Source organism: Erpetoichthys calabaricus, chromosome 4 (assembly GCF_900747795.2).
Source record: "Erpetoichthys calabaricus chromosome 4, fErpCal1.3, whole genome shotgun sequence".
In the NCBI taxonomy this organism is placed as follows: Eukaryota; Metazoa; Chordata; class Cladistia; order Polypteriformes; family Polypteridae; genus Erpetoichthys; species Erpetoichthys calabaricus.
In genome coordinates this window covers 224,353,967-224,376,856 of record NC_041397.2, presented here as the reverse complement: position 1 = coordinate 224,376,856, position 22,890 = coordinate 224,353,967, and the positions used below count along the sequence as shown (strand labels likewise).

The 22,890-nt window shown below is 37.2% G+C and overlaps 1 protein-coding gene across 2 annotated transcripts in view; it reads right to left on the bottom strand.

The window, feature by feature from the left end:
• The window catches only part of pak1 (p21 protein (Cdc42/Rac)-activated kinase 1), a 176,357-nt gene that overhangs the window by 63,015 nt on the left and 90,452 nt on the right, over window positions 1–22,890 (bottom strand). For both annotated transcript variants that reach the window (XM_028800375.2, XM_028800373.2), the window contains exon 2: window positions 4,316–4,532. In XM_028800375.2, the coding sequence (XP_028656208.1) occupies window positions 4,316–4,508 (193 nt within the window). In that variant the 5' untranslated portion in view covers window positions 4,509–4,532. The remainder of the gene's footprint in view (window positions 1–4,315; window positions 4,533–22,890) is intronic.

Here is a 22,890-nt window from a genome sequence, read left to right as displayed (position 1 = left end):
CCTGTGCCTGTTTCACACTTGAGCCCGAGATTCTCAATTTGCTGTTGCAAAACCGTTAAGCATTCATTGCATCACACAAAAGCTGGTTTCCTTTATCATTGAGCATAATGGGAAATAATTTCATTTTTTCTGATTTCCTTTAATTATTATAACAGCTTTAAAATCATAGTTTTAAACAGTGTTTACAGTGTCTGGAAAGCTATCTTAACTACCTCTAATAACATGCATCTTTGAGCCTTTGGCTTGACTCATATTCCTAAAACAAAGGTGAAAATTAACAAAATGAAGGTTACATGCATTGTATTTTGCTGAATCTGTAAAGGGGAGGAAAAAATTTCACTTAATCTTGTTTGTTATTCTTTACCTACTGGCACCCTACTGTGCAAACTTATCAAACAGGGAAGCAATGTACACTTGATTTTTTTTTTTTTTTTTTATATAAAATATTCTTGTGATTTGTTTTCAAATTTTTCAGTGTATTTTTTTTCTTGACTTAGCTGCAGAATTCTGTAGTTGCTGTTAATGAAATTGTATGCAAAATAAATATAATGAGGAGGGAATACTTAAAGATCATTACAATACAACATTTAGTACTTTCACAGACTACTTTTGTGAAACGAGCATAGACTCACTGTGCCACGGCTTATACACAATAGAGATGGGCATGGATTTCACGTCTTTTGCACCAAAGGAAAGGTACATAACAGAACGGAGGACTGGAGGAGGGAGTGGTGTGCAAGGACTAAAGTAGCACATGCGTTTAATGAGCAATTTTATATGGGTTTCCAATACGCATTAAAGGCATGTATAGGAATGTGAATCGAAAACCGGTATTAAATTAGTACCAGTTTCGGAATGGTGGGTACCAAAATATCAATAAGCTCCTGGAAAAACTGTGCCGCTATCAGTATTTTTGGCATTAATTTATTCTAACATTAGTGGCATTTTTAAATTCCTAACTGTCCCCTGATGTAGACTACACTGCAATTATCAGGCAATCGTGTTTTAGTCGCATAGCTGCGTGTTTACATTCTGTGCTCTTCAATCATCATGACAGACAAGGTCAAGAGTTAAAAAATGTGGTAACACTTTAGTAAATGTAATGATAATCCAGCTAAATGCAATATATGTAAAAAGGCGGTTGCATGTAAAGACAGTAACACTAGAAACCTCTTCAAACACAAGTACAACATTACATAAATGTGAAGCAGTCCAACGTGTTTGGTTGCTTCAAGAAAGTGGCTGCTGAAACATGTAGCCACTTTCTTGCAGCCTCACAGTTCCAATGCTGGAGGAATTAGCCAAATTGAAAATATGACTTTCTAAGTCATTGTCAAGTCAAGGTAACACTCATTATTATTATAAATGTAAGTCTGTAGTTATTCACTCGGGGCATACTGTACATAGTGAGCATCAGTTTTAATTCATGTTCAGTGTCAGTCAAGCAGCATCCGCAGCTTCATCAGTGGATACCAGGATTCAGACACTCAATTCCACCCTGTTCTTAATCGCTCGCCAAGTAAAAATCAAGGAAAAAACAGTAGAATGTCACAGGACTGTTGCAAAGTTTATTGTGAAAGATATACACCCCTTCACCACAGTGGAATCGAGTTGGTTTATGTGTGCACAGCATAGCATAAAACACCAGCTGCTAAGTAGTTACCTTAACTTTGAACTGAGCTATCTTGACAAAAACTACGAACTATGAATGCAAGATTTGTCACCTAAAAAAATCATATGCTTCTCCTTTAAGGGCAGGGTTAGTTCAAATTAAAAGGACGTCTAGTATAGCTGGGGAGATCAAATCTTGGATTTTTATCAGTTAATTTACAACCGTAATAAGTGTAGCCCTTTAAAACTTGAGTTATGTGGCAATAATACAATGTTCTTAAGACATATAAAATTGGATGCAAACAGTTTATTTTATAATGTAAGTTGTTAAATTGTTATGTAAGTATATTTAAAATGTTTTAAAAGTAAACACTGGAATTTATGTTAATTTATATTTTGGGTTTGGATGATAGCCAATGAGGGCGCAGGTCAGAGGTGAAGAAAAGGAGAAAAAATAAGAAGCGGGGATTAATGATGTAGATATCGGCATAAAGTTGTTGAAAAGATATTTGAGTTGTTACTTCAATGGTAAACTTCAACTAGAAGTTAATTTAACAAAGAGTTGATTCCTGCATGAATTTAACTGCTGCGGTGGGTTGGCACCCTGCCCAGGATTGGTTCCTGCCTTGTGCCCTGTGTTGGCTGGGATTGGCTCCAGCAGACCCCCGTGACCCTGTGTTTGGATTCAGCGGGTTGGAAAATGGATGGATGGATGGATGGATGAATTTAACTGTAGGGAGAGAATTTGTGGACATGCTAGTGGTTGGACAGACAGTGTTGAAAACACTAACCCAGTCAGCTATGGGGCATTGTCCTCGGCACTGGAGTTCGGTGTAGCTGTCGATGTTGTTGCAGCTGACCAACCATCACAGCCAACATTGACACTTGCCACGATGGACAAGAATGTTGGTTTGCTTCTGCTGGGAATGAACGATTTCCATATGCTCTACTAGAGCAGAGGAGTCATTCTCTGAGTAACCGTAACCAAGTACCAGGCTTGCAAGGTTTATGTGAATTTTTCTCTATTAGTTTTTTTTATCGGCTTAGGTTTTATAAGGGGATTTTACTTTTTTTATGCTTTCAGAGAAAGAACTGCTAGGTAAACACTAAAATTGTTTTCCTGGACTTAAACCTACTGATTTTATGATTTGGTATGGAATGTGGGATGTATATACCTACATGTAAATAATAGTTCATGCAGTTAAACTAACCAATTGAGGTCTTGTGTGTTTTTGATAATAAATGGCTTAGCCATATAGGGAAAAAGGGGACAGTGATTTAGCATTGGCTAAAGTTTTACTAAATATGGTTTACTAAAGAGGGGTGCAGTTCATTGTAAAGTTATTGAGTTAACTGGTTAAAATATTAGCTTTTTTGTCATAGAGTATGGGTAGATTATTAAGCTTTAGAATATTAATTGGTCCATTAGATTATTAACACCGTTTTGTTCATTAAAAGATAGCGTTGAGGACAATAGTATAACAAGAAGGTCATATTTATGAGATTTATTATTTGAAGAAGAAAAAAAACTGAACTCAGGTCAGCTCCCTTGTAAAAGCTGAGAGATGCTACATAAGCAATGCAAAAACAAAATTAGTCATATCAATTGTAAAAAAAAAAAAAAGCTAATTTTTTCAACTGTAGGGAGATGACGTCACCCCCTAACCCCTAGCTACCACCACTTCAAGAAAAAACATTATTGCCCCACATTATGAAGAGTAGTATCAATAAGAGCGTCAATAAGTATTAGTATTGATAAAATCCTAGTGATACCCTTCCCTACATGTGAAGTGTCTTTGATCACCTTCTAATTCACCCCTTTTTATGGTGGAGTGTCAGTTCACAAATCAAAACTGCTCCATTCAAAACAAAAAAGAAAAAAAATAAAATAAAAATGAAGCATACAAAAGCATGTTGAACACAAATGTACAAGCAGCAGCATTTAGAACTTTAACTGATGTTCAAAACATTTTTAATATGAGTATTCAAACCTATATTTTGGTATAATTTGACAGTCCTAATGATGAGTCCCCTTCTCTTCCCCAATTCATCCCTTGTAATCATTTGATTCAAACCATTATTATAAATCCAAACCAGTGTTTAGTCTTTACTCCCTCATATTCTTCCTACATGAAATATTATATCTGCCACAAATGCCCATCCTCTGCATTGTGCTTGTAAACCATCTTTGTAAATATCACAAAATTGCTCTAAAAATCTGGATCACCAGCACACACAATTTAAATCTGTCCATAGATTGTGCCCTTAACACCCTACACCCCTCCCACATGTTCTAGGAATGTCTTCTGCTACTCTCTGATGTTATGGGGCTGAATCCCATTCCATAATTCTCTCTGCCTCTCCCTATTCCTTAGTCCCCTGGAGTTCTTCTTCTCCTAGTCGTTTCTTCTCTTTTCCTCACTTTCCCCGGCTTTTAATGACAGCAAACATTGCAACTAAGTTGCTTTTAGCCTTTCACTGGAAATCTGCTGCACTTGACTCTCCGGCAGTGGTGCAAATGGTGGTAGGGTTTTTGTTTTTGTTCTTACACAGCCCCCCAAAAAATTGGTTATTGTTGGCTTCCTTTTACTGTACTTTTTTTCATTTTATCAATAAAAATTTGATCACAAAAAAGTTAACAGTAAAATTGATATTATGGAAGAAAAACATTATTCAAGGAAATTGTATGAAAATAACTACTTACTCTTGTCACCAGCTCCTGGGAAGATTGACCTAATGGAGCGGTCTTTTTTCTTTTTCTCCTCAGGGTTTGGGGGTAGAGGCTTAGAGCCATGGTTCAGAGTTCCTGTATCCTTACAGCTCGCTCCAATCATGGTGCTTGTGTTTCGCATTGGGGGGGCTGGTGGCTTGTCTTCAACTTCCCCGTTATCCGACATGTTTAATTGGCAATGTTACTCTACCTGGCAAAAAAACAACAAATGGGTTTTCAAATGTACTGATTTGCATATAAATTTATGGCACATTTTATGGATATTATTAAAAATAATTTGACTTCTTCAGAATTATGTTTGACACTAAAATCTTTAGAAAATAAATAAACAGAAAAGACTATTCATCAGATGTTTTGTGTAATGATTAAGCATTATAACTATAAAAATGCAATAGGTCAATGGGGTTAAATTTTTCCTTTGATTATACATTTTAAACTCTGTAAGTATACAAAACCCCGTAGGTGTCAAGCACAAAAAAATTTTTTTTAAATCCATTCAAACTAATTACGTAATGAGTTTGAACAGATTTTTAATTTTTTTTCCTTGAGGCTTATTTCAGTAGTACAGAGCCCCATTCTGTACTACTTCATTCAAACAGATTATTAAAATAATCTAATAATCTTATTCCCCAAGGCAGTCCAGTTCTTATTGCAGAGCCCCATATGGTATTCCTTGCATACAGTTCAGTGAACTGTAAGGTGTGTTTTAAAGTCAGTGAACCGGAAGAGGAACTAATTGGAAGACCACCAAGGTTGAAACAGTTCTTTTGAGGAGTCCTGAAACGAGTTTCAACCACAGGAGAAGTTATGAGAATGGATTTATGGAATTTTCTCAGAGAACATCTTATTCCGGAGTCAGTGATGCAAACGTTAACAGAAGAAAAGGCAAGTTTAATATTTTCATGATAATGGCACTGAACAGCTTAGAATAGACAAAAACTATTGGCTGGCTATACTCTTCCAGTTCACTAAACTGCAAACCAGGAAAAATAGCTACTGATATAACAGTCAGGGAAAAAAATAAAAATAATCCATAAAAGTTACATAATTTGTTTGCAATGATCTATATATATAACTCACTAAGCCGACAGAGCAGGCAAGACAACCATGGGATATGCACGATATAGCCACGCCCGCCAACGCTAAGACGATGGGATACGCCGACAACTCATAGAGCCACGCCCGCTGATAACACAGAGCCACGCCCACCAACTCTAAGACCATGGGACGAGAACGCCTGCCTGCCCGCCCGCCCGACTGTTACCAGCGTGTAAAACCATCACAGCTTTTAACTCACAAACTGCAACAACTCACCAAACAAGGATACCCTGTCTCTCGAGGTATTCACACTGCCGGAAGACAACCATGGGATACGCAAAAAATAGCCATGTCAGTCAATTTACAAAGCCCAGCCCACCAACTCACGCCCACCAACTCGAGAATGCGTCCACCCACGCTCTCAAGGCATTCACAGTGCCTACTCATGTGCCCGGATGCAACAACTCACCAACTCGCTTTCGTCTCTGCTACAGTACACATGCACCACTGAGCCACGTTGACTTTTCATTATTCTTTTCGGTTTCGGCTGCATTTCTATATATAATCCACTAAGTCGTCCGACCATGGGAAATAAACGACAGAGCACCGCCCAACAACTTGAACCGATACAGAGACACGCCCACCAACTCCAAGAGCATGGGACGAGAACGCCTGCCCGCCTGACTGTTACCAGCGTTCACCGCAATGTACTGGAGTATAAAACCATCACAACTGCTAACTCACAAACTGCAACAATCCACCAAACACCGCATCAGACGCTGTCTATATCTAAGAAGATATATAGATACTCATTATTCCCCAGCACGCGTCCACCCATGCTCACAAGGCATTCACAGTGCCTGCTCATGTGCCCGGACGCAACAACTCACCACACACAAATTTTGCTTAATTTGACTCAACACAGGAAACCTCACCCGGCCCGGACACGGAGAGGATTGACAGATTGATAGCTCTTTCTCACTACTGAGCGTGGTGTTGCATGGCCGTACTTAGTTGGTGGAGCGATTAGTCTGGTTAATTCCGAAAATGAATGAGACTCCCTACTGCTAAACAGTTACACGATCGCCAAGCAATCGGCGCCCAACTTCTTAGAGGGACAAGTGGCTTTCAGCCACGTGAGATTGAGCATTAACAGGTCTGTGATGCCCTTGGATGTCCGGTACTGCACGCGCGCAACACTGAATGGATCAACGTGTGTCTACCTGCCGCCGACAGGCGTGAGTAAGCCGTTGAACCTCATTTGTGATGGGGACCGGGCCTTGCAATTGTTCCCCACGAACGAGGAATACCCAGTAAGTGCGGGTCATACGCTCGCACTGATTACGTCCCTGCACTTTGTACACACACCCCCCCTCCCCCTCACTACTACCATGGTCGGGTGACTTGGTGGATTATATATAGAAAAGCAGCCGGAACTGCAAAGAACAATGAAAAGACAACGTGGCTCAAAGGTGCACAGACAAAAGCGACTCAGATGAGGAGTTGGGAGCGGGCATATGAGCAGGCAGTGCGTACTGAACGATGATTATATGTTGGTTCGTAACGTCCATTGTTGCAATGTTACTTTTCTTGGTGGTTTATTAAATTACAGATTTTGCAAATGTTCATTTTTTTCCCTGTGCTTAAAAATCATTAAAAAAGCGGCGTGATTATGTGGCTTTGGCTAGTTATTTTTATTCCCCTAACTGACTCTTATTTCAGTAGCTAATTATTTTTCCTGGTATGTTTCTAATTCTTTTGAACAGATTAATAATTCATTAGAACAGGTTTTTTTTTTTGCTTGACACCTACAAGGCTCCTTACTAGTGTCCTGCACATTTAATTCAAATAATAATTGTCTGGGTAACTTTAAAGATTTTATCATGACATAGTTTTACCTACAAATGCTTAACTTCCAGAAATGCTTGTCATATTTTTAGTCCATTTTCTCACCATGCTTTCACCTGGTCACAGCCATAATAGGCCACAGGCTATGCCGGCAAAAGCAGGTGCAAATTCTCACCTAGCCTTAAAATAAATTGCCATCTAAGAGTTTAGACAAACCACTGGTCACCTTAGAACTGTCAGTTAAACCAAACTCTATGTTTTTCATTTTAATTTGAAACCAGTATTAACACAGGGCGAGAACACAAACTCTACACAAAAACCACTCAAGGACTGAGCCAATTGGCAGCTACTGTTGTTTCACCACTATAGTTTGCTTACACACATTTTGGTATTTGGTACACATGAGGAATAAGTTGGACATATTTTATCAGGTAATTTAAAACCAAATTTAAGGTATATTAAAATTTAAAGGATAAGCAAAATAATTTTAATGAAGTCAGCAATACCTTCCAAAATTATGCTTCTACCCTAATCTTTGTACAGCTCTCCACTCTCCCTGTGTCTTAGCGTCTTTAACCTAGTTTTCATTGCTCTAATGAGTCTATTGGGCACGTTTTAGGCACGTGCTCATTTTAAATTCCTCCATCATCCTTCCTAGAAACTTGTTTCAGATATTTATTTTTACATTTCTCAAAAGGTATACTTTTTCATACTCCTGCATCTTTAAATGTTTTACTGAAACCTGTGCATGCTACATCCCTCAACCTTTTCACTGAAAACCTACAGGAAAGCCAACAAATTTTACTGTTCTTAAATAAATAACACAATGCAAAAAAGAAACATTACTTACTGCCTCCTGCTCAGTAAAATGAAGATGAAATGTAAAAAAATCCACTTGTTTCAGGCCAATAATCTGGTATAATACATAATGAACTACTGAGGAGTCTATGGTTCAATTGTGATAATAAATGGAAAATAAAAAGCAGTTTAGTTCAGACCTGCCTATGAAAATTAAAGGAGCACGCTGAACAACGCCAATTGTTTAAATTATCTGAACAAAAATTACAGACTAAAAAGTAGCCTGGGGAATTCCACTTCACCAAGAACACTTTCAAGGCATATCACCTGACAGCAGCTTAAGCAATTTTAATCAGATGTGCAACTTAAAACTTATCATGAGCAAAATTAACTCATGTTATAACACATCGTGCTTTATCGGTACATGCTCTCTCTCTCCTCAACAACACAAGCCCTCTTCAAAACCTACTGTTAACACTTGACAAAATCTTTCTTAATCTTCCTGTATTTTTTGCAAGGATGGTGATAATGTAAATTTTAAAAGAAGTCAGTCTGGATGCAAGAGGAATGATGAATTCTATTTTTTAAATATAGAAGATAGCCAAAACAAAAACAATCCCTGGATGGTGGATGATTCATGTGCCATTTACCAGTTTAAGACCGGGTTTATACTTTACGCAACGTGATGTGTGCTCCAGCGGATGCTACTGCTACGCAAGCATTGTACTGTTTATACTTGCTTGTGTACTTTACGTAAATTTGGAAGATTCCACCAGGTGGCTGTACAAGATATCATCACTGTGAGAAAGCGTGTCGGCTTCGTTGTGTTGTTAATTGCCTGAAACATCCATTAAATTCCAAGAACACCTTGGCACAATATCTCTGAAAAGGATGTTTAATGATTATATCCATCAATCCAGGGATGCGCCCATTACAGCAAGCATCAGGCGCGAGAGAAAAACAATTCTGGACAGGGAATCAGCACATCGCAAAGTGAACACAAGCATATACACACACACTAGTGTCACTGTAGCAACACCAAAACCCCTAACTTTCATGTCTTTGGAATGAAACTGGGGCACACTGTGAAAACCCACCAGGAAAACATGCAAACTCCAGGCAGGGAACATCAGGGACGTGACTACTTGCTACTGCGCTGCCACCGTGCCACCCCCACATGTGAATATATTCACAGTATTAATGATTTAAACGAAGTTAACGACTTAAAACGTAAAATGTTGCGCACATACTTTAATACATTTCATCATGAAAGCGATATAAATGTAAGTATAAAGTATCAAGTATAAATCTAAGGATTCTAAATATGCAGAGAGCTGGAATATCACACATTTAATATGTTCTGTGTGGTGATCTATTGCTGCGATTAACAACTGGGTTGGTTTTAAAATGACATTAAAGATGGTCTACTTTAATGATAAAATAAACTACAAGGTTAAAGTGGACAGTTTGAGATTAAAGCCAAAATTTCCACTTTAATCACAAAATAGACCTCTTCACTGTGTCCTTAATATTTTTCTCAGTGGCTCAAAAATGCTGCCGTACATTCTGATGCTGTTGTGAAGGTGCAAAAAAAGAAAAAAAAGACGGCACCGAAGATGGTATGTGAGACTTTTAAAATACTAAGGGGCTCCACCCCCTGCTCACTTTGCTCGCCCACCCCTGGGGTTTGGTTAACCGGATATACAATTTAAAGAGATTGTTATTTTTATGGGAATTGTTACATACTCTTTCGATTCTATGTTGCATCGCTTCTCTGTGATCATAAATATACACCTGACCGAATTGTGGTTTCTTCGAAATTATACTTGTCGTAGCTTTAATTGTTGCAGGGCCACATATTCTCATAGCATATGGTCCAGTATTGTGTAAATCTAAGTTTTGAGCATTGAATGATGCGAACGCGAAAATATTATTGTAGACTTGGATATTTCCCATTTCCCTACGCCACCCTGTATATATACACATACTGTATATATTATAAATGGCAGTGGTCCTAGCACTGAACCCTGAGGGACACCACTCTTAATTTCACCCAGTTCTGGTAAGGTTACTCACACCTTTTGCCTTGTGCCTATGTCCAACTGTGACCCACCTATCCCTACTTATCTCCATCTGCTTCACCTTAGGAGTACACACCATCCCATTAAGGACAACCGGGACAGGTCTGCTAATTCTCTACTATAATATAGGCCAGCTAAGACTTACTTCAGTCCAGCGACCCTGAGCTTAAGATACCGGATCAGCTGGCATCTCCTGTGGATACAGTATTCAAGGAGGACTAATTTGTCCAAGTCACCCTCCAAAAAGGTCAACATCTAATAAGACTTGCATTGTACTGGCATCGTTTTCAAAATTTGGAATTACAGTAATCCCTCCTCCATCGCGGGGGTTGCGTTCCAGAACCCCACGCGAAAGGTGAAAATCCACGAAGTAGAAACCATATGTTCATATGGTTATTTTTATATATTTTAAGCCCTTATAAACTCTCCCACACTATTATAAACATTTCCCACACAATTATACAGCATAAACCCTTTGTATTCTCTTAGATATTAGGTAAGATCCGTTGAAATTATGTATGTAAAAACAGTTTATATACAGTAAAACCTAAATATTATTTTAAAGATATCGAGCGTCACCGATATCACATATGTTACAGCCATTACGACAGACAGGCCACCAGCAATAAATATGTACAATGCAAGAAAAATTGTATACAGTAAAATGTGTGTACAGTGACACTAAACTATGTACATGTAATAAGTACTGTACGTAGATAATTAATTATGGTTACTCACCAACAATGACACAATGACTTATCCGATAACGATGAGTTTAATTTTACTGCACAACAAAGGATAGCGTTACAGCTCTTCTAAAGGAGCCTCTTCAGGCGACTGTGTAGCACTGCCGTTGTTCTTCTTCCAGCACTCTTCAATCCAAATCCCTAAAGCAGATTCCATCCAGACTACTGCCTTATCACATCCACTTGCAACTTGTTTTGCGCCCTGGTTAAAGGACACTGCAGCCGTAGATCTTATATGCTTTTCCTCCTTTTTAAATAAAAAGAATCGTGGACTCATTGATGCCGTAATGGTGTCCTGCAGCGGTGTAGCTGTTCCCTTCCTTCAACATATCCAAAACTTTTACCTTTTCTGCAATCATTTGCATCTTCTGTTGGCACTTGGACACGGCCCCTGAAGCAGTAGCAGGAACACGTTAATGCTGAATGAGTGAGATGAGACTTCCTGGTTAATGCAGCACTCCGTCGCTGAGCCAATCAGCACACGGGAACTTAACTGTGTGCGCTGATTAGGTAGCTTCTCAGTCATCCGCCAATAGCGTCCCTTGTATGAAATCAACTGGGCAAACCAACTGAGGAAGCATGTACCAGAAGTAAAAAGACCCACTGTCCGCCGAAACCCGCGAAGCAGCGAAAAATCCGCGTTATATATTTAGATATGCTTACATGTAAAATCTGCGATAGAGTGAAGCCGCGAAAGTCGAAGCACGATATAGCGAGGGATTACTGTATTACTCACTTAGAATATGGAACCAACTTAGAAAGCATTTTAAGATGGAAAATCTTTTATCTCTGCAAGAGAACCACCTCTTTCAACACTCGCAAACATATCCAGTTTTTAATATCTGGAAAAGTTTTGGGATTAAAATGCTCAGAGATCTTTATATAGACAATATATTTGCATCTTTTGAACAATTACGTTCCAAATTCAACCTCCCAGCTACACATTTCTTTCACTATCTTCTAATTAGAAATTTTGTTAAACAGAAACTGCCCGATTTTCCTCACCTTGTACCCCTTCACCATGCTGGAAAAAATACTGCTTTTGAGGAATTAAACACCATTTCCGCATTATATAAAATCTTATTACAGTCCCTACCTTTCAAAAACCCAAGAGGACATTGGGAAGAAGATCTCAATCAATATATCAGAAAAGGAGTGGAAGGTAGCAAAGCAGAGAATTCACTCAAGCTCCTTATGCGCAAAACATAGAATTATTCAACTAAAAATTATATATCGAGCTCATCTGTCTCGCTTAAAACTGTCCAAAATGTTTCCAGGGCAAGATCCAACCTGCAAACGCTGCAACCAAGCTCCTGCCTCACTGGGTCACATGTTTTGGGCCTACACCAAACTAACATCATTTTGGACCAAAATTTTTAAGAGCCTTTCAGACAGCCTTGGGGTCAAAATCCCTCCCAACCCATTAACAGCTGTGTTTGGTGTTCTTCCAGACGGACTTGAAGTGGAGAAGGACAAGCAAACGGTGATTGCATTCACTAGACTTTTGGCACGCAGACTTATTTTGTTAAATTGGAAGAATCCCAACTCTCCTCTGATAAGTCAGTGGGAAACCGATGTTTTAGATTATCTGAAATTGGAAAAAATTAATTCTCAGTTAGAGGATCTGTACAGAATTTTTTTAAAACCTGGCAGGATCTAATCAATATTATTTTAGAATAAGAGAAATAACTATTACCGCATTTAATTCCCTTCTCCTTTTTTTATTTACCTATATATATTTCTTCCTTTCTTTTGTTTATTATTGCCTTATTAAAAAGCCCTAAGCAATTCTCCTTTGGCTAAGCTCTCCTTCTCAGGGGTGGGGTTTGATTTGTCTTCAATTTTTTTTGTGATAAATTGATCTATTTGTATGGAATGATTACTATAAAATTAATAAATAAATAAATAAATAAAAAAAATTGGAATTATTAAACTGCTCAACCCCCTTCAAGGGGTTTTCACACCTAGTTTATTTGGTGCAGAATTTTCGAACTCTGGTGTAATTTCTCCAAATATCCAATTTGTTTAGGTTAATGTGAACACGCCACTCACATTCAGGTGCAGACCAACTCAACCGTACGAAGATGATTTGGGAAAAGTGGTCCAGATGCAGTAGCAAGTGAACCCTTGAGCGGTTTGCATGAGGTATGAATGTGATCGACACAGGACAGATCAAACTACAGGAAATATTATGCACTATGAGAGAAATCGTGGCTGTGGTAGTCACACTAAGTATATGCTGTTGTTAATTAGGGAATCACATTCACAGCATAATGAGTCAAGGATTAACAATGAGCATTAAAAACAATAAAAAGGTAAAATTAAATATGCACATAGACACAACTCACATAAATAACTCACACAGTTACTAGTTATGGCGGGTGCGATCATATGGCACTTGAAAAAGAAAAAAAAGTGTACATTCACTTGTGATAGCATCAATCAAAAACATACAGTAGTGACAAGAAGTGAACAGCAGGGCCTTTAAGACCGAAAATCAACCCCCCTAACTATACACATAGTAATGTGTGTAGGTGGGGCATCTTCTCAATGTAATCACTTTTCAGTAACAATGTGGACATAGAAACACATAAGTCATGCAAATGTTAACATTTCAAAATGAACATTATTAAATAGTAGCAGGAGTTATGAGAGATGATGTTATTTGAGATATAGGTTACTTTGATATTGTGGCTACTGGAGACTAAATATGAAAACATCATACAGATAAAATGAAACTCGAATAACAAGTGCACTGCCATTAAACTGAAGCACATAAGTTTTGCACTTGACTGATCTTTAATACATTCGACTATTTGACACATACTCCTTTTATATCATGTCAAGTAGTACATAATTTTCAGTACTCTTCCAGTTGTTTGATAATAGCTGTTTAGCTCATAGAGTTGTGTTTGATAAATAAATCGAATAATTACAAAAAATGGCACAGAAACATAACTTTTATCAGGCATTCGTAATATTTTTTCCAGAGGAAAAAACTGTTACTGTCTAGTGAAAGAAGTCCATGACACACCCATACAATGTTTATTGATATATTTAGTTTAAAACTGCAGTGTGAAACTTAACCAAACTAACTAGAAACTGAAACGAAGACTGCTGCAATTATATAAAACCTGATAGCCCCTTAAGCTTAATATTCTCTCCTTCTACATCAATATTCGAAAATATTTGATTTTAAAAAACCTCTTCTTTAAGGGGAAAAGCAGACATTTGATTGCCAAAGGACAGTTGTTTGTTTTACATGTGATAATTTTGGCATCGTGTTACTCCAAACCCACTATGCAAAGCTGTAGTATTTTACTGATCTGTTTTTGTGCTTCACTTCCACGATCAGCCTTTTCATAATTTTGAATGGTTATCTTATCTTCATTAGTAAAGCTTACAGTCATACTCCTGGTGATGAGAGCAGTTTGTAGCATTGTGTGTTTTTAAAACTATATCATTCATTCACATGCAGAGGCAAATGGGTCAGTCAAATGCTTTGTTCACACCTCAGTGTTGGTGATTGCGGCATTTGTACCTTGCCACAGCATAAAAGAAGCCTGAGTAAAAAGCAGAGGGGAAGGCAAACAAGTGAGATACGGAGGTTAAAGTGGACAAAAGAGACTGGCAGCTTCAGAAGAGAGCGAATGCTGTTTGAGAATGTAGGCAGGCGGTCAAGGTATGCAAGGCCAGTGGAGGAACATGTGGCCAGCACTCAAAGAGGTCTGAGCTACCTGTCTTCTTCAGGAGAGCTCCGATATAAGTTCAAGAAGTGGCAGCAGGTGACAAGGGAGTAAGACTCGGCACACAGTGGAAGCCTAGGACTGGAGGTGTGGACCCGGATCTGTTGTATTAGGGTTGACAGTGCTTGTTGACCACCTGCGTAGACCCGTTTACACCTAAAATCACTGTTTTAGCAAAAGCTGTGTTGCACATTCTGTAAGGTTCTAAAATCTGTTATAAAAGTCTTCTTGTCCATTAAAATGGCATTTTAAACTATCTGCAGAAATTATTAATATCAGCTGTAAAATTCACATACTTGTAATCTTAATTCTTGTTGATCTAAAACAATATTATAAAATAAAGTCTAGATTATTTTAAACAAATGTAGTGAATTATTTTCTAACTTTAAACAGCAATTACTGTTGTCATTTTATAACAGTTTAATCATTGGGACAAGGAAATGATGTTTACTATTGTGACTCAGTGATGTATGCCAGTTTCCTATGAGTCACAACATGTTGTACCTGCAAGTCTAAGTTCAAAATATTAAAATAAGTCCCAAGTCAGTATCTTTAAAAAGAACAGTATAAAGATTACTCAGAGGGAGAAAAAGACACCAACTTCAATTTGTTAGATGAAGAAATGCTGAAATACAAAGTGGGTATATGTATTACAGCACTCTCTCACCCTGAAAGAAAGCAAGCTAACTAACCAGGCATTATTAACATCTGAACTATTTCCTTTTGTCCCCACAACAAAGCTTACTAAATGGGCTGAAGATTTAACTGGATCTGGTTTGTCAAATTCTCAGAATACAGCTTAAAAATCAGATGGCATTTGACACCTGCTGTAAAGTATGGTTTCTGACACACAAATACAGAATATTGCAGGAGGATACTAATCATTTTATTATTCAAACTGTAAACTGATTTCTAAAAGACCTCTGTGAAAATGCCAGCACCATTTCTTTGACATTCTTAGGTATACAAGATGTGCAGGATATGTACTGAGGCAAGAAATGCCGTCTCTCACATCTCACTGTTTGTGTTATATTTTAGCATTTAATCTTAATCCACATCAGCATTTATTTACCATTCCAGTTTTCCATATGATTTTAATCCCTAGATCCTCTTTGGCACATTTAGAAAAGTACATACTGACCTGAAGTATTTTTGTACAGTTTTTGGTAATAAGCACTCCAAATTTTATGGGTACAGGTCAGTACTAAAACATACATTACTATCTGTACCAAGGCATTTCCTTCAGCAGGCAACCACTGGCACTGAAGTGAAGCAAATGCTGGGAGACTGTCGGAGGCCCTCGGACAAAGCATGTAATGCACATGAATGGAACAGGTAGGAAACAGTTGAAGCTCTGACAATATACTGAGATTTCAAATACTTCAGATAGTTTGAGAGACAAAAAAGCTTAATCTATATATATAAAATTCTTTTCGCGTTTGAAACGGAAATTACGTATGACCACAGAGGAACAGGAAAAACATTCTTAATAAACCTATTTTTGCCGAGAGAGTGAATGGTGAGTGCACCATAAGCTCAAGCCTTGAACCGAACAATGCAAGATCTCAGAGATCCTAGCAAAATAATGGAAGGTACTGTCATTTTACTCGCAGGAGATTTTCGTCAAACATTACCAGTTATTCCACGAGGGACACCAGAGGATGAACTCAATGCATGTTTAAAATCCATGCTTCTCCCATGGTCAGTTATACGTCTCGTGTTCTCGGGTAGTTACACCAAAAAAATTATACATTTATGCACGTAATGGCCAAACAAAAAATGTAGTATACCCGAAACCACTGCAGTAGTACTCAATGTATCTTTACTTCTTAAATGTTAAAATGTTTTACTGTTTAATAATTTATATGTTTCTTATATGTTGTTCAAATTCTTTTATCAAAATATTTTACTGTTTAATAAATTTATATGCAATGTGCTTCTTATATATTACTTCATATTCTCCTATCATGATGTTAATAATGTTGTTTATATTGATTTCTATGTTATTGTAAATGCTCTTTATTTGTTGAAAAATAAAATTGGCAATTAACAAACTTAATTCAGTGAGCAAAGCCACTGGGTAATCAGCTAGTAATTTATAAATAAAAATGAAGCTAAAACCAAATCCAATCAACAAGGGACATGATTACAGCAGCCACAATCTATCCATTCTGCTAGTATTTTTGGCTGAACAGAATGTTGAAAATGGCAGGACAGGTGGCAGTAAAGAGCCTATCAGGAGATTTACTAATACAAAATTTCACTAACTAGCTACATTTATTGTTAAATGCAAACAAAATTATCTCTTTTCTGGCAATCAAAAATTTAAGGATGTGTGCCTCCCATCTAGAAGGCTTTTACTGATGCTGTTCATTTTCTAAAGCTTACATTCAAGTGTTTCATAAAAAATGTAAGTGTGATTAATATAATCACAATAGTACAATAACCTGTATAATGGACAGAAGAGACAGATTTCTCCCCAACTTGAAAATGCTACAAAATAAAGCACTTTTCTATAGTAAGCCAAAATCTCACAAAATCCATACAATATCCTCCAATCAGAAAGAAGAAACACAGGGATGAATGGCACATGAAGGCTGCACTGAGCATACTGACTTTCAGCAACATAAGCCGATCATAAGTTGCATGTTTTTTAGAAGCTGGTAAAAACATTTGTGAAGCATATTAAACATTTTATTGACAAGTAACAGGAAAATTAAATAGTCCAAAATATAAAAACAATGCAACATATCAATTATTGCCACTGATAAAAAAGCTATATGAAAGTATAAGGCTGGGGTGGCCACAGTGGCTGCAGGTTTTCATTCTAACCATCTTCTTAATTAGTGACCAGTGTTTTTTCTGCTAACTACTTCTTTTGCCTTAGTTTTAATTAACTTGACTCAGGCTCCTTAGTTGTTTCTTTTTCCTTAGTTAGCAGCCAAACAATAATGAGACACGAAACAAACCACCACATGACCAGCTCACCTGTGCCCATCACACAATATCTGAAAATGAAGAAAGGTGAAGGTCTCAGTAAGGTTGGTTTCTCAGGTCACCAAAACGTTTTGACAATGTTCTTAGAAAAAACAGAAATTCAACAGTTTTGGAAATGTCTGCTGTGGCAGAATGAGAGCAGCAATAAGCTGTGGAATTTCTGTTTGGCTGTCATTTAATGAAGAAAAAAATCAATTCAGAGGACCGAATCCTTAAAAACAGGGCTATTAAAATGAAGGGAAAAGAGGTTAATTAGCATTGAAACATGGAAAAGGGTTAGAATGAAAACCTACAGCGACTGCGGCCCTCCAGGCCTGGAGTTTGACACCTGTGGTATAAGGCATCTTTGCAAGAGATTCCATATACGCAAATCAATATCTGGGCAGCCTTTTCCATGCTGGCAGCCTGGTATCATCCTTCTGAATAGACAGCTCTGTTTCAGTATTTTACTGAGCTATATTAAAAGGCACACTACAAGGTAGTCTGCTGAAAGAGATTTGAGATAAGATATGTGGACAAAAACGTAGGTGTTTGAAAGTAATAGAACTCATTTACACACACACCTCCCACAAAATAATGAAAAAAGAGGGCAGATTTCTTTCAATGCCTAATAAACAGAATGAAAGAAACCAAAGGAGAAAGTAAAAGTAGTAAATACTAAAGTATTCATCCTCAAATTACAGGCCCATTAATCTGTTATTTAAATATGTCCTGAAGGGAGTTTGGGTTCTGCAATCAGTCTTAACAAATTTAGATTTTCTATTGAAAATGTTGCAAGACACTCTCCATATGATGTAAAGAAAACAAAAGCTCAAGTCAACATTTAAATGGGAAGAGTCTGTTGCTTAAGTGTTGTTGGAAGAACAAGCTTACTCAGATAGGAGGTTAGATTCTCTTCCTCTAAACTAATATCATGTGCAGACACTGATTCACATCAAACCTGTCACAGAGGCAGACAAAGATAAAGTACACCACATTGCCTGATTGTATATTTATAATGTATGTAGTACAACTGACACTTAACATGCAATATTAGACAAAACCAGTTTGATGAACTGTAAGCCTACCATTCAGTTGAACATGTAAATTAAACATAACAAAAGGCAGCTGCAACTACGTGCAACATAATATTTATCTCTATATATCCAGTATAAAATAGAAATAATGCCCATCTGTCTGTCTGTTTGCTCTCTATACAATTCTATACCCTTTGACAGATCTGGACCAAATTTTGCATAGCTACTCACCAGTACCATACAGACAAGATCAACTACTTTGGAACCCAAAATTTTGACCTTGGAGGTCCCAGTGGGTATTTTTTCCTGTGTGCTACAGATCGTACAACAGTGCCACCTACTAGCTCAGAGAAAGTGAAACATCCAAATAGACCAAAGTCATACTTGGAGACAAAATAACTACAGCTTAACATTATTTTCCTGGGCAATGCTGCATACAGCTTATACCTACTGTACGTAATATACAAAGTAGTATCTTGTGCTTCTGGAGGGGGGTGTTAGATAAGTCTTGATTGAGTGTGGGAAAGTAGCACAACACAAAGGAAAATCATTGTTGTTTAATTCCAAGGTTTTGTTTTCCTCATAATTTAAAAAAACTACTAACTGCCCACCTTAAATTACAAGCACAAGTCAGAAATGGCAACATTTATTGTTACAACCAAGTAAGGAGATACTGCAATTCATCCAATTGGACGCAAAAAGAAAAAGATTCTTGACTCATGACAGTAGAGACATTGATACAGAGGCAGTGTGGATGACGGATGGGACAGCTACCAATAACAATAGGGTCATCATTTAAAAAACATACAACCCTTGCCAAAAGTTATAGAATCACTACTGTTAGAGGACATTTATTCAACTGTTTTTCTTTGTTGCAAAAATAATTTTAAAAAATTGTAATTAATAGCACATTTTTTGTTCAGACCAATTAGAGGAAAAAATTATGGAACCACCTACAAATTTGCATTTCTAAAACAAATACCTGCACAAGTCTAAATAGGCCAATTAGTCTGCAGTTAGAGAGTGCTTGTTGCACCTGACTGATTGAAAGGAAATATGGACCCAAGAGAACTATCAGTTAAAACAATGGAAAGGATTATAAAACTCCTTCAAGAGGGTAATTCAACATGGAGTGTGGCAAAACATGTTGCTTGTTCCCAGTCAGCTGTGTCTAAAATTTGAAGGAAGTAAAAACAAAATAGGAAAGCTGAAAAAGGGAAACAAAGGTAGACCAATGAAGACATCAAAGCATGAGGACCGAAAACTCAAAGCAATATGCCTGGAAAACATAAAATGCAAAACAAAAAAAAATTAAAGACATATGGGCAGAAGCAGAAGTCAATGTTTGTGACCGAAATTTAAGAAATTGACTTAAAGAAATGGGATTTACAAACAGAACAGACAACCATAAACCATCATTAACATCTAAACAGATGGAAACAAGGTTACATGAATGTACATGATGAAAGTAATATTCAGTGATGAATCACGAATCTGCATTGGCCAAGGAGATGATGCTGGAACTTGTTTGGTGCCGTTCCAATGAAACATATAAAGATGCCTATCTTGAGAAAACAAGAAAACTTCCACACTCAATGATATGGGGTTGCATGTCAGGTGAAGGACCAGGGAAGATGGCAATCATTACCTCTACAGTTAATGCACAGGTGTATATTGAAATTTTGGACACTTTTCTCATTCCATCAATCAAAAGTAGCTTTGGTGATGATGAAGTCATTTTTCAGGATGGTAATACAAGAAAGCTGAAACCTGACTGATGAAAAATATTGTTTTTAAATAGTGAAGTCCATAAAAGCCAGAGGAGGTGCAACAAAGTACTAATTGTAATTTTTTGGGTTAGTGATCCCATAATTTTTTCCTAATTGGTGAGTGAATCTATAATATATTATTCTACTTGGTGTCAAAAAAATGTGCCATTATAACAATTTCATTAATTTTTTTCAGGTATGTTTTACAATGCCAGAATGTTCCGCTGTTAAATAAAATAGTTTTGTGTTACATCTGTGATTTGCTTTTTGCAAACATCCTCTAGGAGTAGCGATTCCATAATTTTTGTCAGGGGTTGTATGAATGTTTGATTTCTTGCCTTAACCCATTCTACAAACATATCTGGGCAGCACTAGTAGTATAATGCTAGTTGCATTATAAACCACAAACGTAAAATATACACAATTAAAAAAGAAATAATTAAGCAAGAAACTGATAGAGAATAGATGCCTAAAGTATGATTTGAAGAGCAAGAACATATTTTTATAAGTCTCTATCCATTTTCAAACCCATTCAATTGAATCTTTGGGTGAGAGTAAGTATAAGGCCTAACCTGACAGCATCTATGCTGTATTTGGCAAAATCATTAAAAAAAAAAAAAAAAAAGAAAAAAAAAAACAATACTGCAGTTCACCTAACAGAAATAAACACATTATAAAATACCATTAAAGGATAAATTTGGTTTGTTCATGGCATATATTAGTTTGCCAAATGAAACTGTGTCCTAAAGTGAAGCATATTTTATAAATTTAAAAAAATATATACAGTAGCCTGCTCTTGTATTCTATAATGAAGGTGAAGGAGTCCTATTGTAAAGAAAAGCCTTAAAACATACACATTATGTCAGCTTTGAGGTAGCAAATGCTTTGGTTTAAGAAAACATTCCTTCTGCGTTTCAGAGACATGCTTGTGACAACAAAAGTATACTGAGTATATTTTATCAGAGGTTCTTGGTCCTATTTTCTCGAGATAAGGATACGCTTTTTGCTCATTTGTCTGCATACACTGGTTGTCGTGAATGGAGCTATTACAACCAATGCCAAAGTACCTAGCCATTTACATGCTGTGTTGTTAATTTATATAGCCTACAGAGCAATATGCATGCCCAGTGGCAGCATAGTGAAAAGTGCATATAAGATTTTCATTGTACTTTGTTCACATAACAATAAATCTTAACTGATTTCCCTGCATTGTCTCTATTATAAAAAAAATCGTGCGATGAGACATGAGCTTTTGAAGAGAGACACTTTCACATTCCGTGACACGGCCAAGTCACGTCATACTTACAACCTTTGGAAGCAAGTCCTGTGATACACATGCAGAGCAGGTTAGAGATAATGGAATTAGGAAAATTCTAAAGTCTCAAAAAAATGAAAGTAAAGATTGCATTAGTGCAAAAAAATGAAAAATATTACTCGGTGAAATAACAGAACAGTGAAAAGAGATCAAATGGTGTTTGAGGATGTCTGGGGGAGAAGAGAGACAAGGTAGTGAGACAACAGGTCACCTGCTGTACAGGTTTTTAAATGTTCGAAGCGCTGCACAACATGCAGATCATGCAGCATGGCAGCAGCAATCCAGCAGCTGATAAAGCAAAGAGGCAGTTTTATATATATATATATATATATATATATATATATATATATATATATATATATATATATATATATATATAAAACAAAAACTTTGTTTTCAATTGTATCACCGTTTAAGAGGGGTTTCAGAGGAGCAGCTGCGTCTCCTTGGGGTGCGTTCAGCCCCCCTTTTCACAACGGTGGATAGCACTGGCCGGGGGAAGGGGTTGGCAAGCAAAGTAAGCAGGGGGCACAGCCCCCTAATATTTTTTAATAAAAGCCTTAAATTTTTGAAAGATCCAAGCCACCTGCACATAGCGCTTTCCATGGCATGTCGAGCACATGCACGATAAAACACGTTCTTAGATAAATGAAAAATGAAGAGTGTGCAATAGAGTAAACTGAAGTGCCATAAACCAATAATCAAATTTTGCAATGCAAGGTGAGTCACTTCTGTTGAGGATGAGGTAACAGAAGAACTAAGGAGAAGGACAATGTTTTTGTTTGAGTAAACTCACTGACACACACTGCTACCAATCAATCTGTAAATGCACTAGGAAACTTCCAAAACTCATGAAGACCCCGGCAACTGTAAGGTGCAAATGACAACTATGTAATACACTACCTATGCTAAAACATTTGTACTGAAATTACTAAACTTCAACCTGATTAAACTTAGGTGAAGCAGTATTGCTAAAGTGCCTCTGGTGTGTGAATGTGTGTGTGTTTACCTGGTAAATGGACTGGGGCGCTGTCCAGGGACTGTTCTTCATTGTGCTCTATGATTGCTGTGATCAGTTACCTGGTGACTCTGCCCTGGATAATCGGGTTCAGAAGATAGATGGATGAATGGATGAATGCCAGATAATGTTGGTTCAGTTCTTGTCACTTAATTGCATGCTATGCGTCTGCTTAA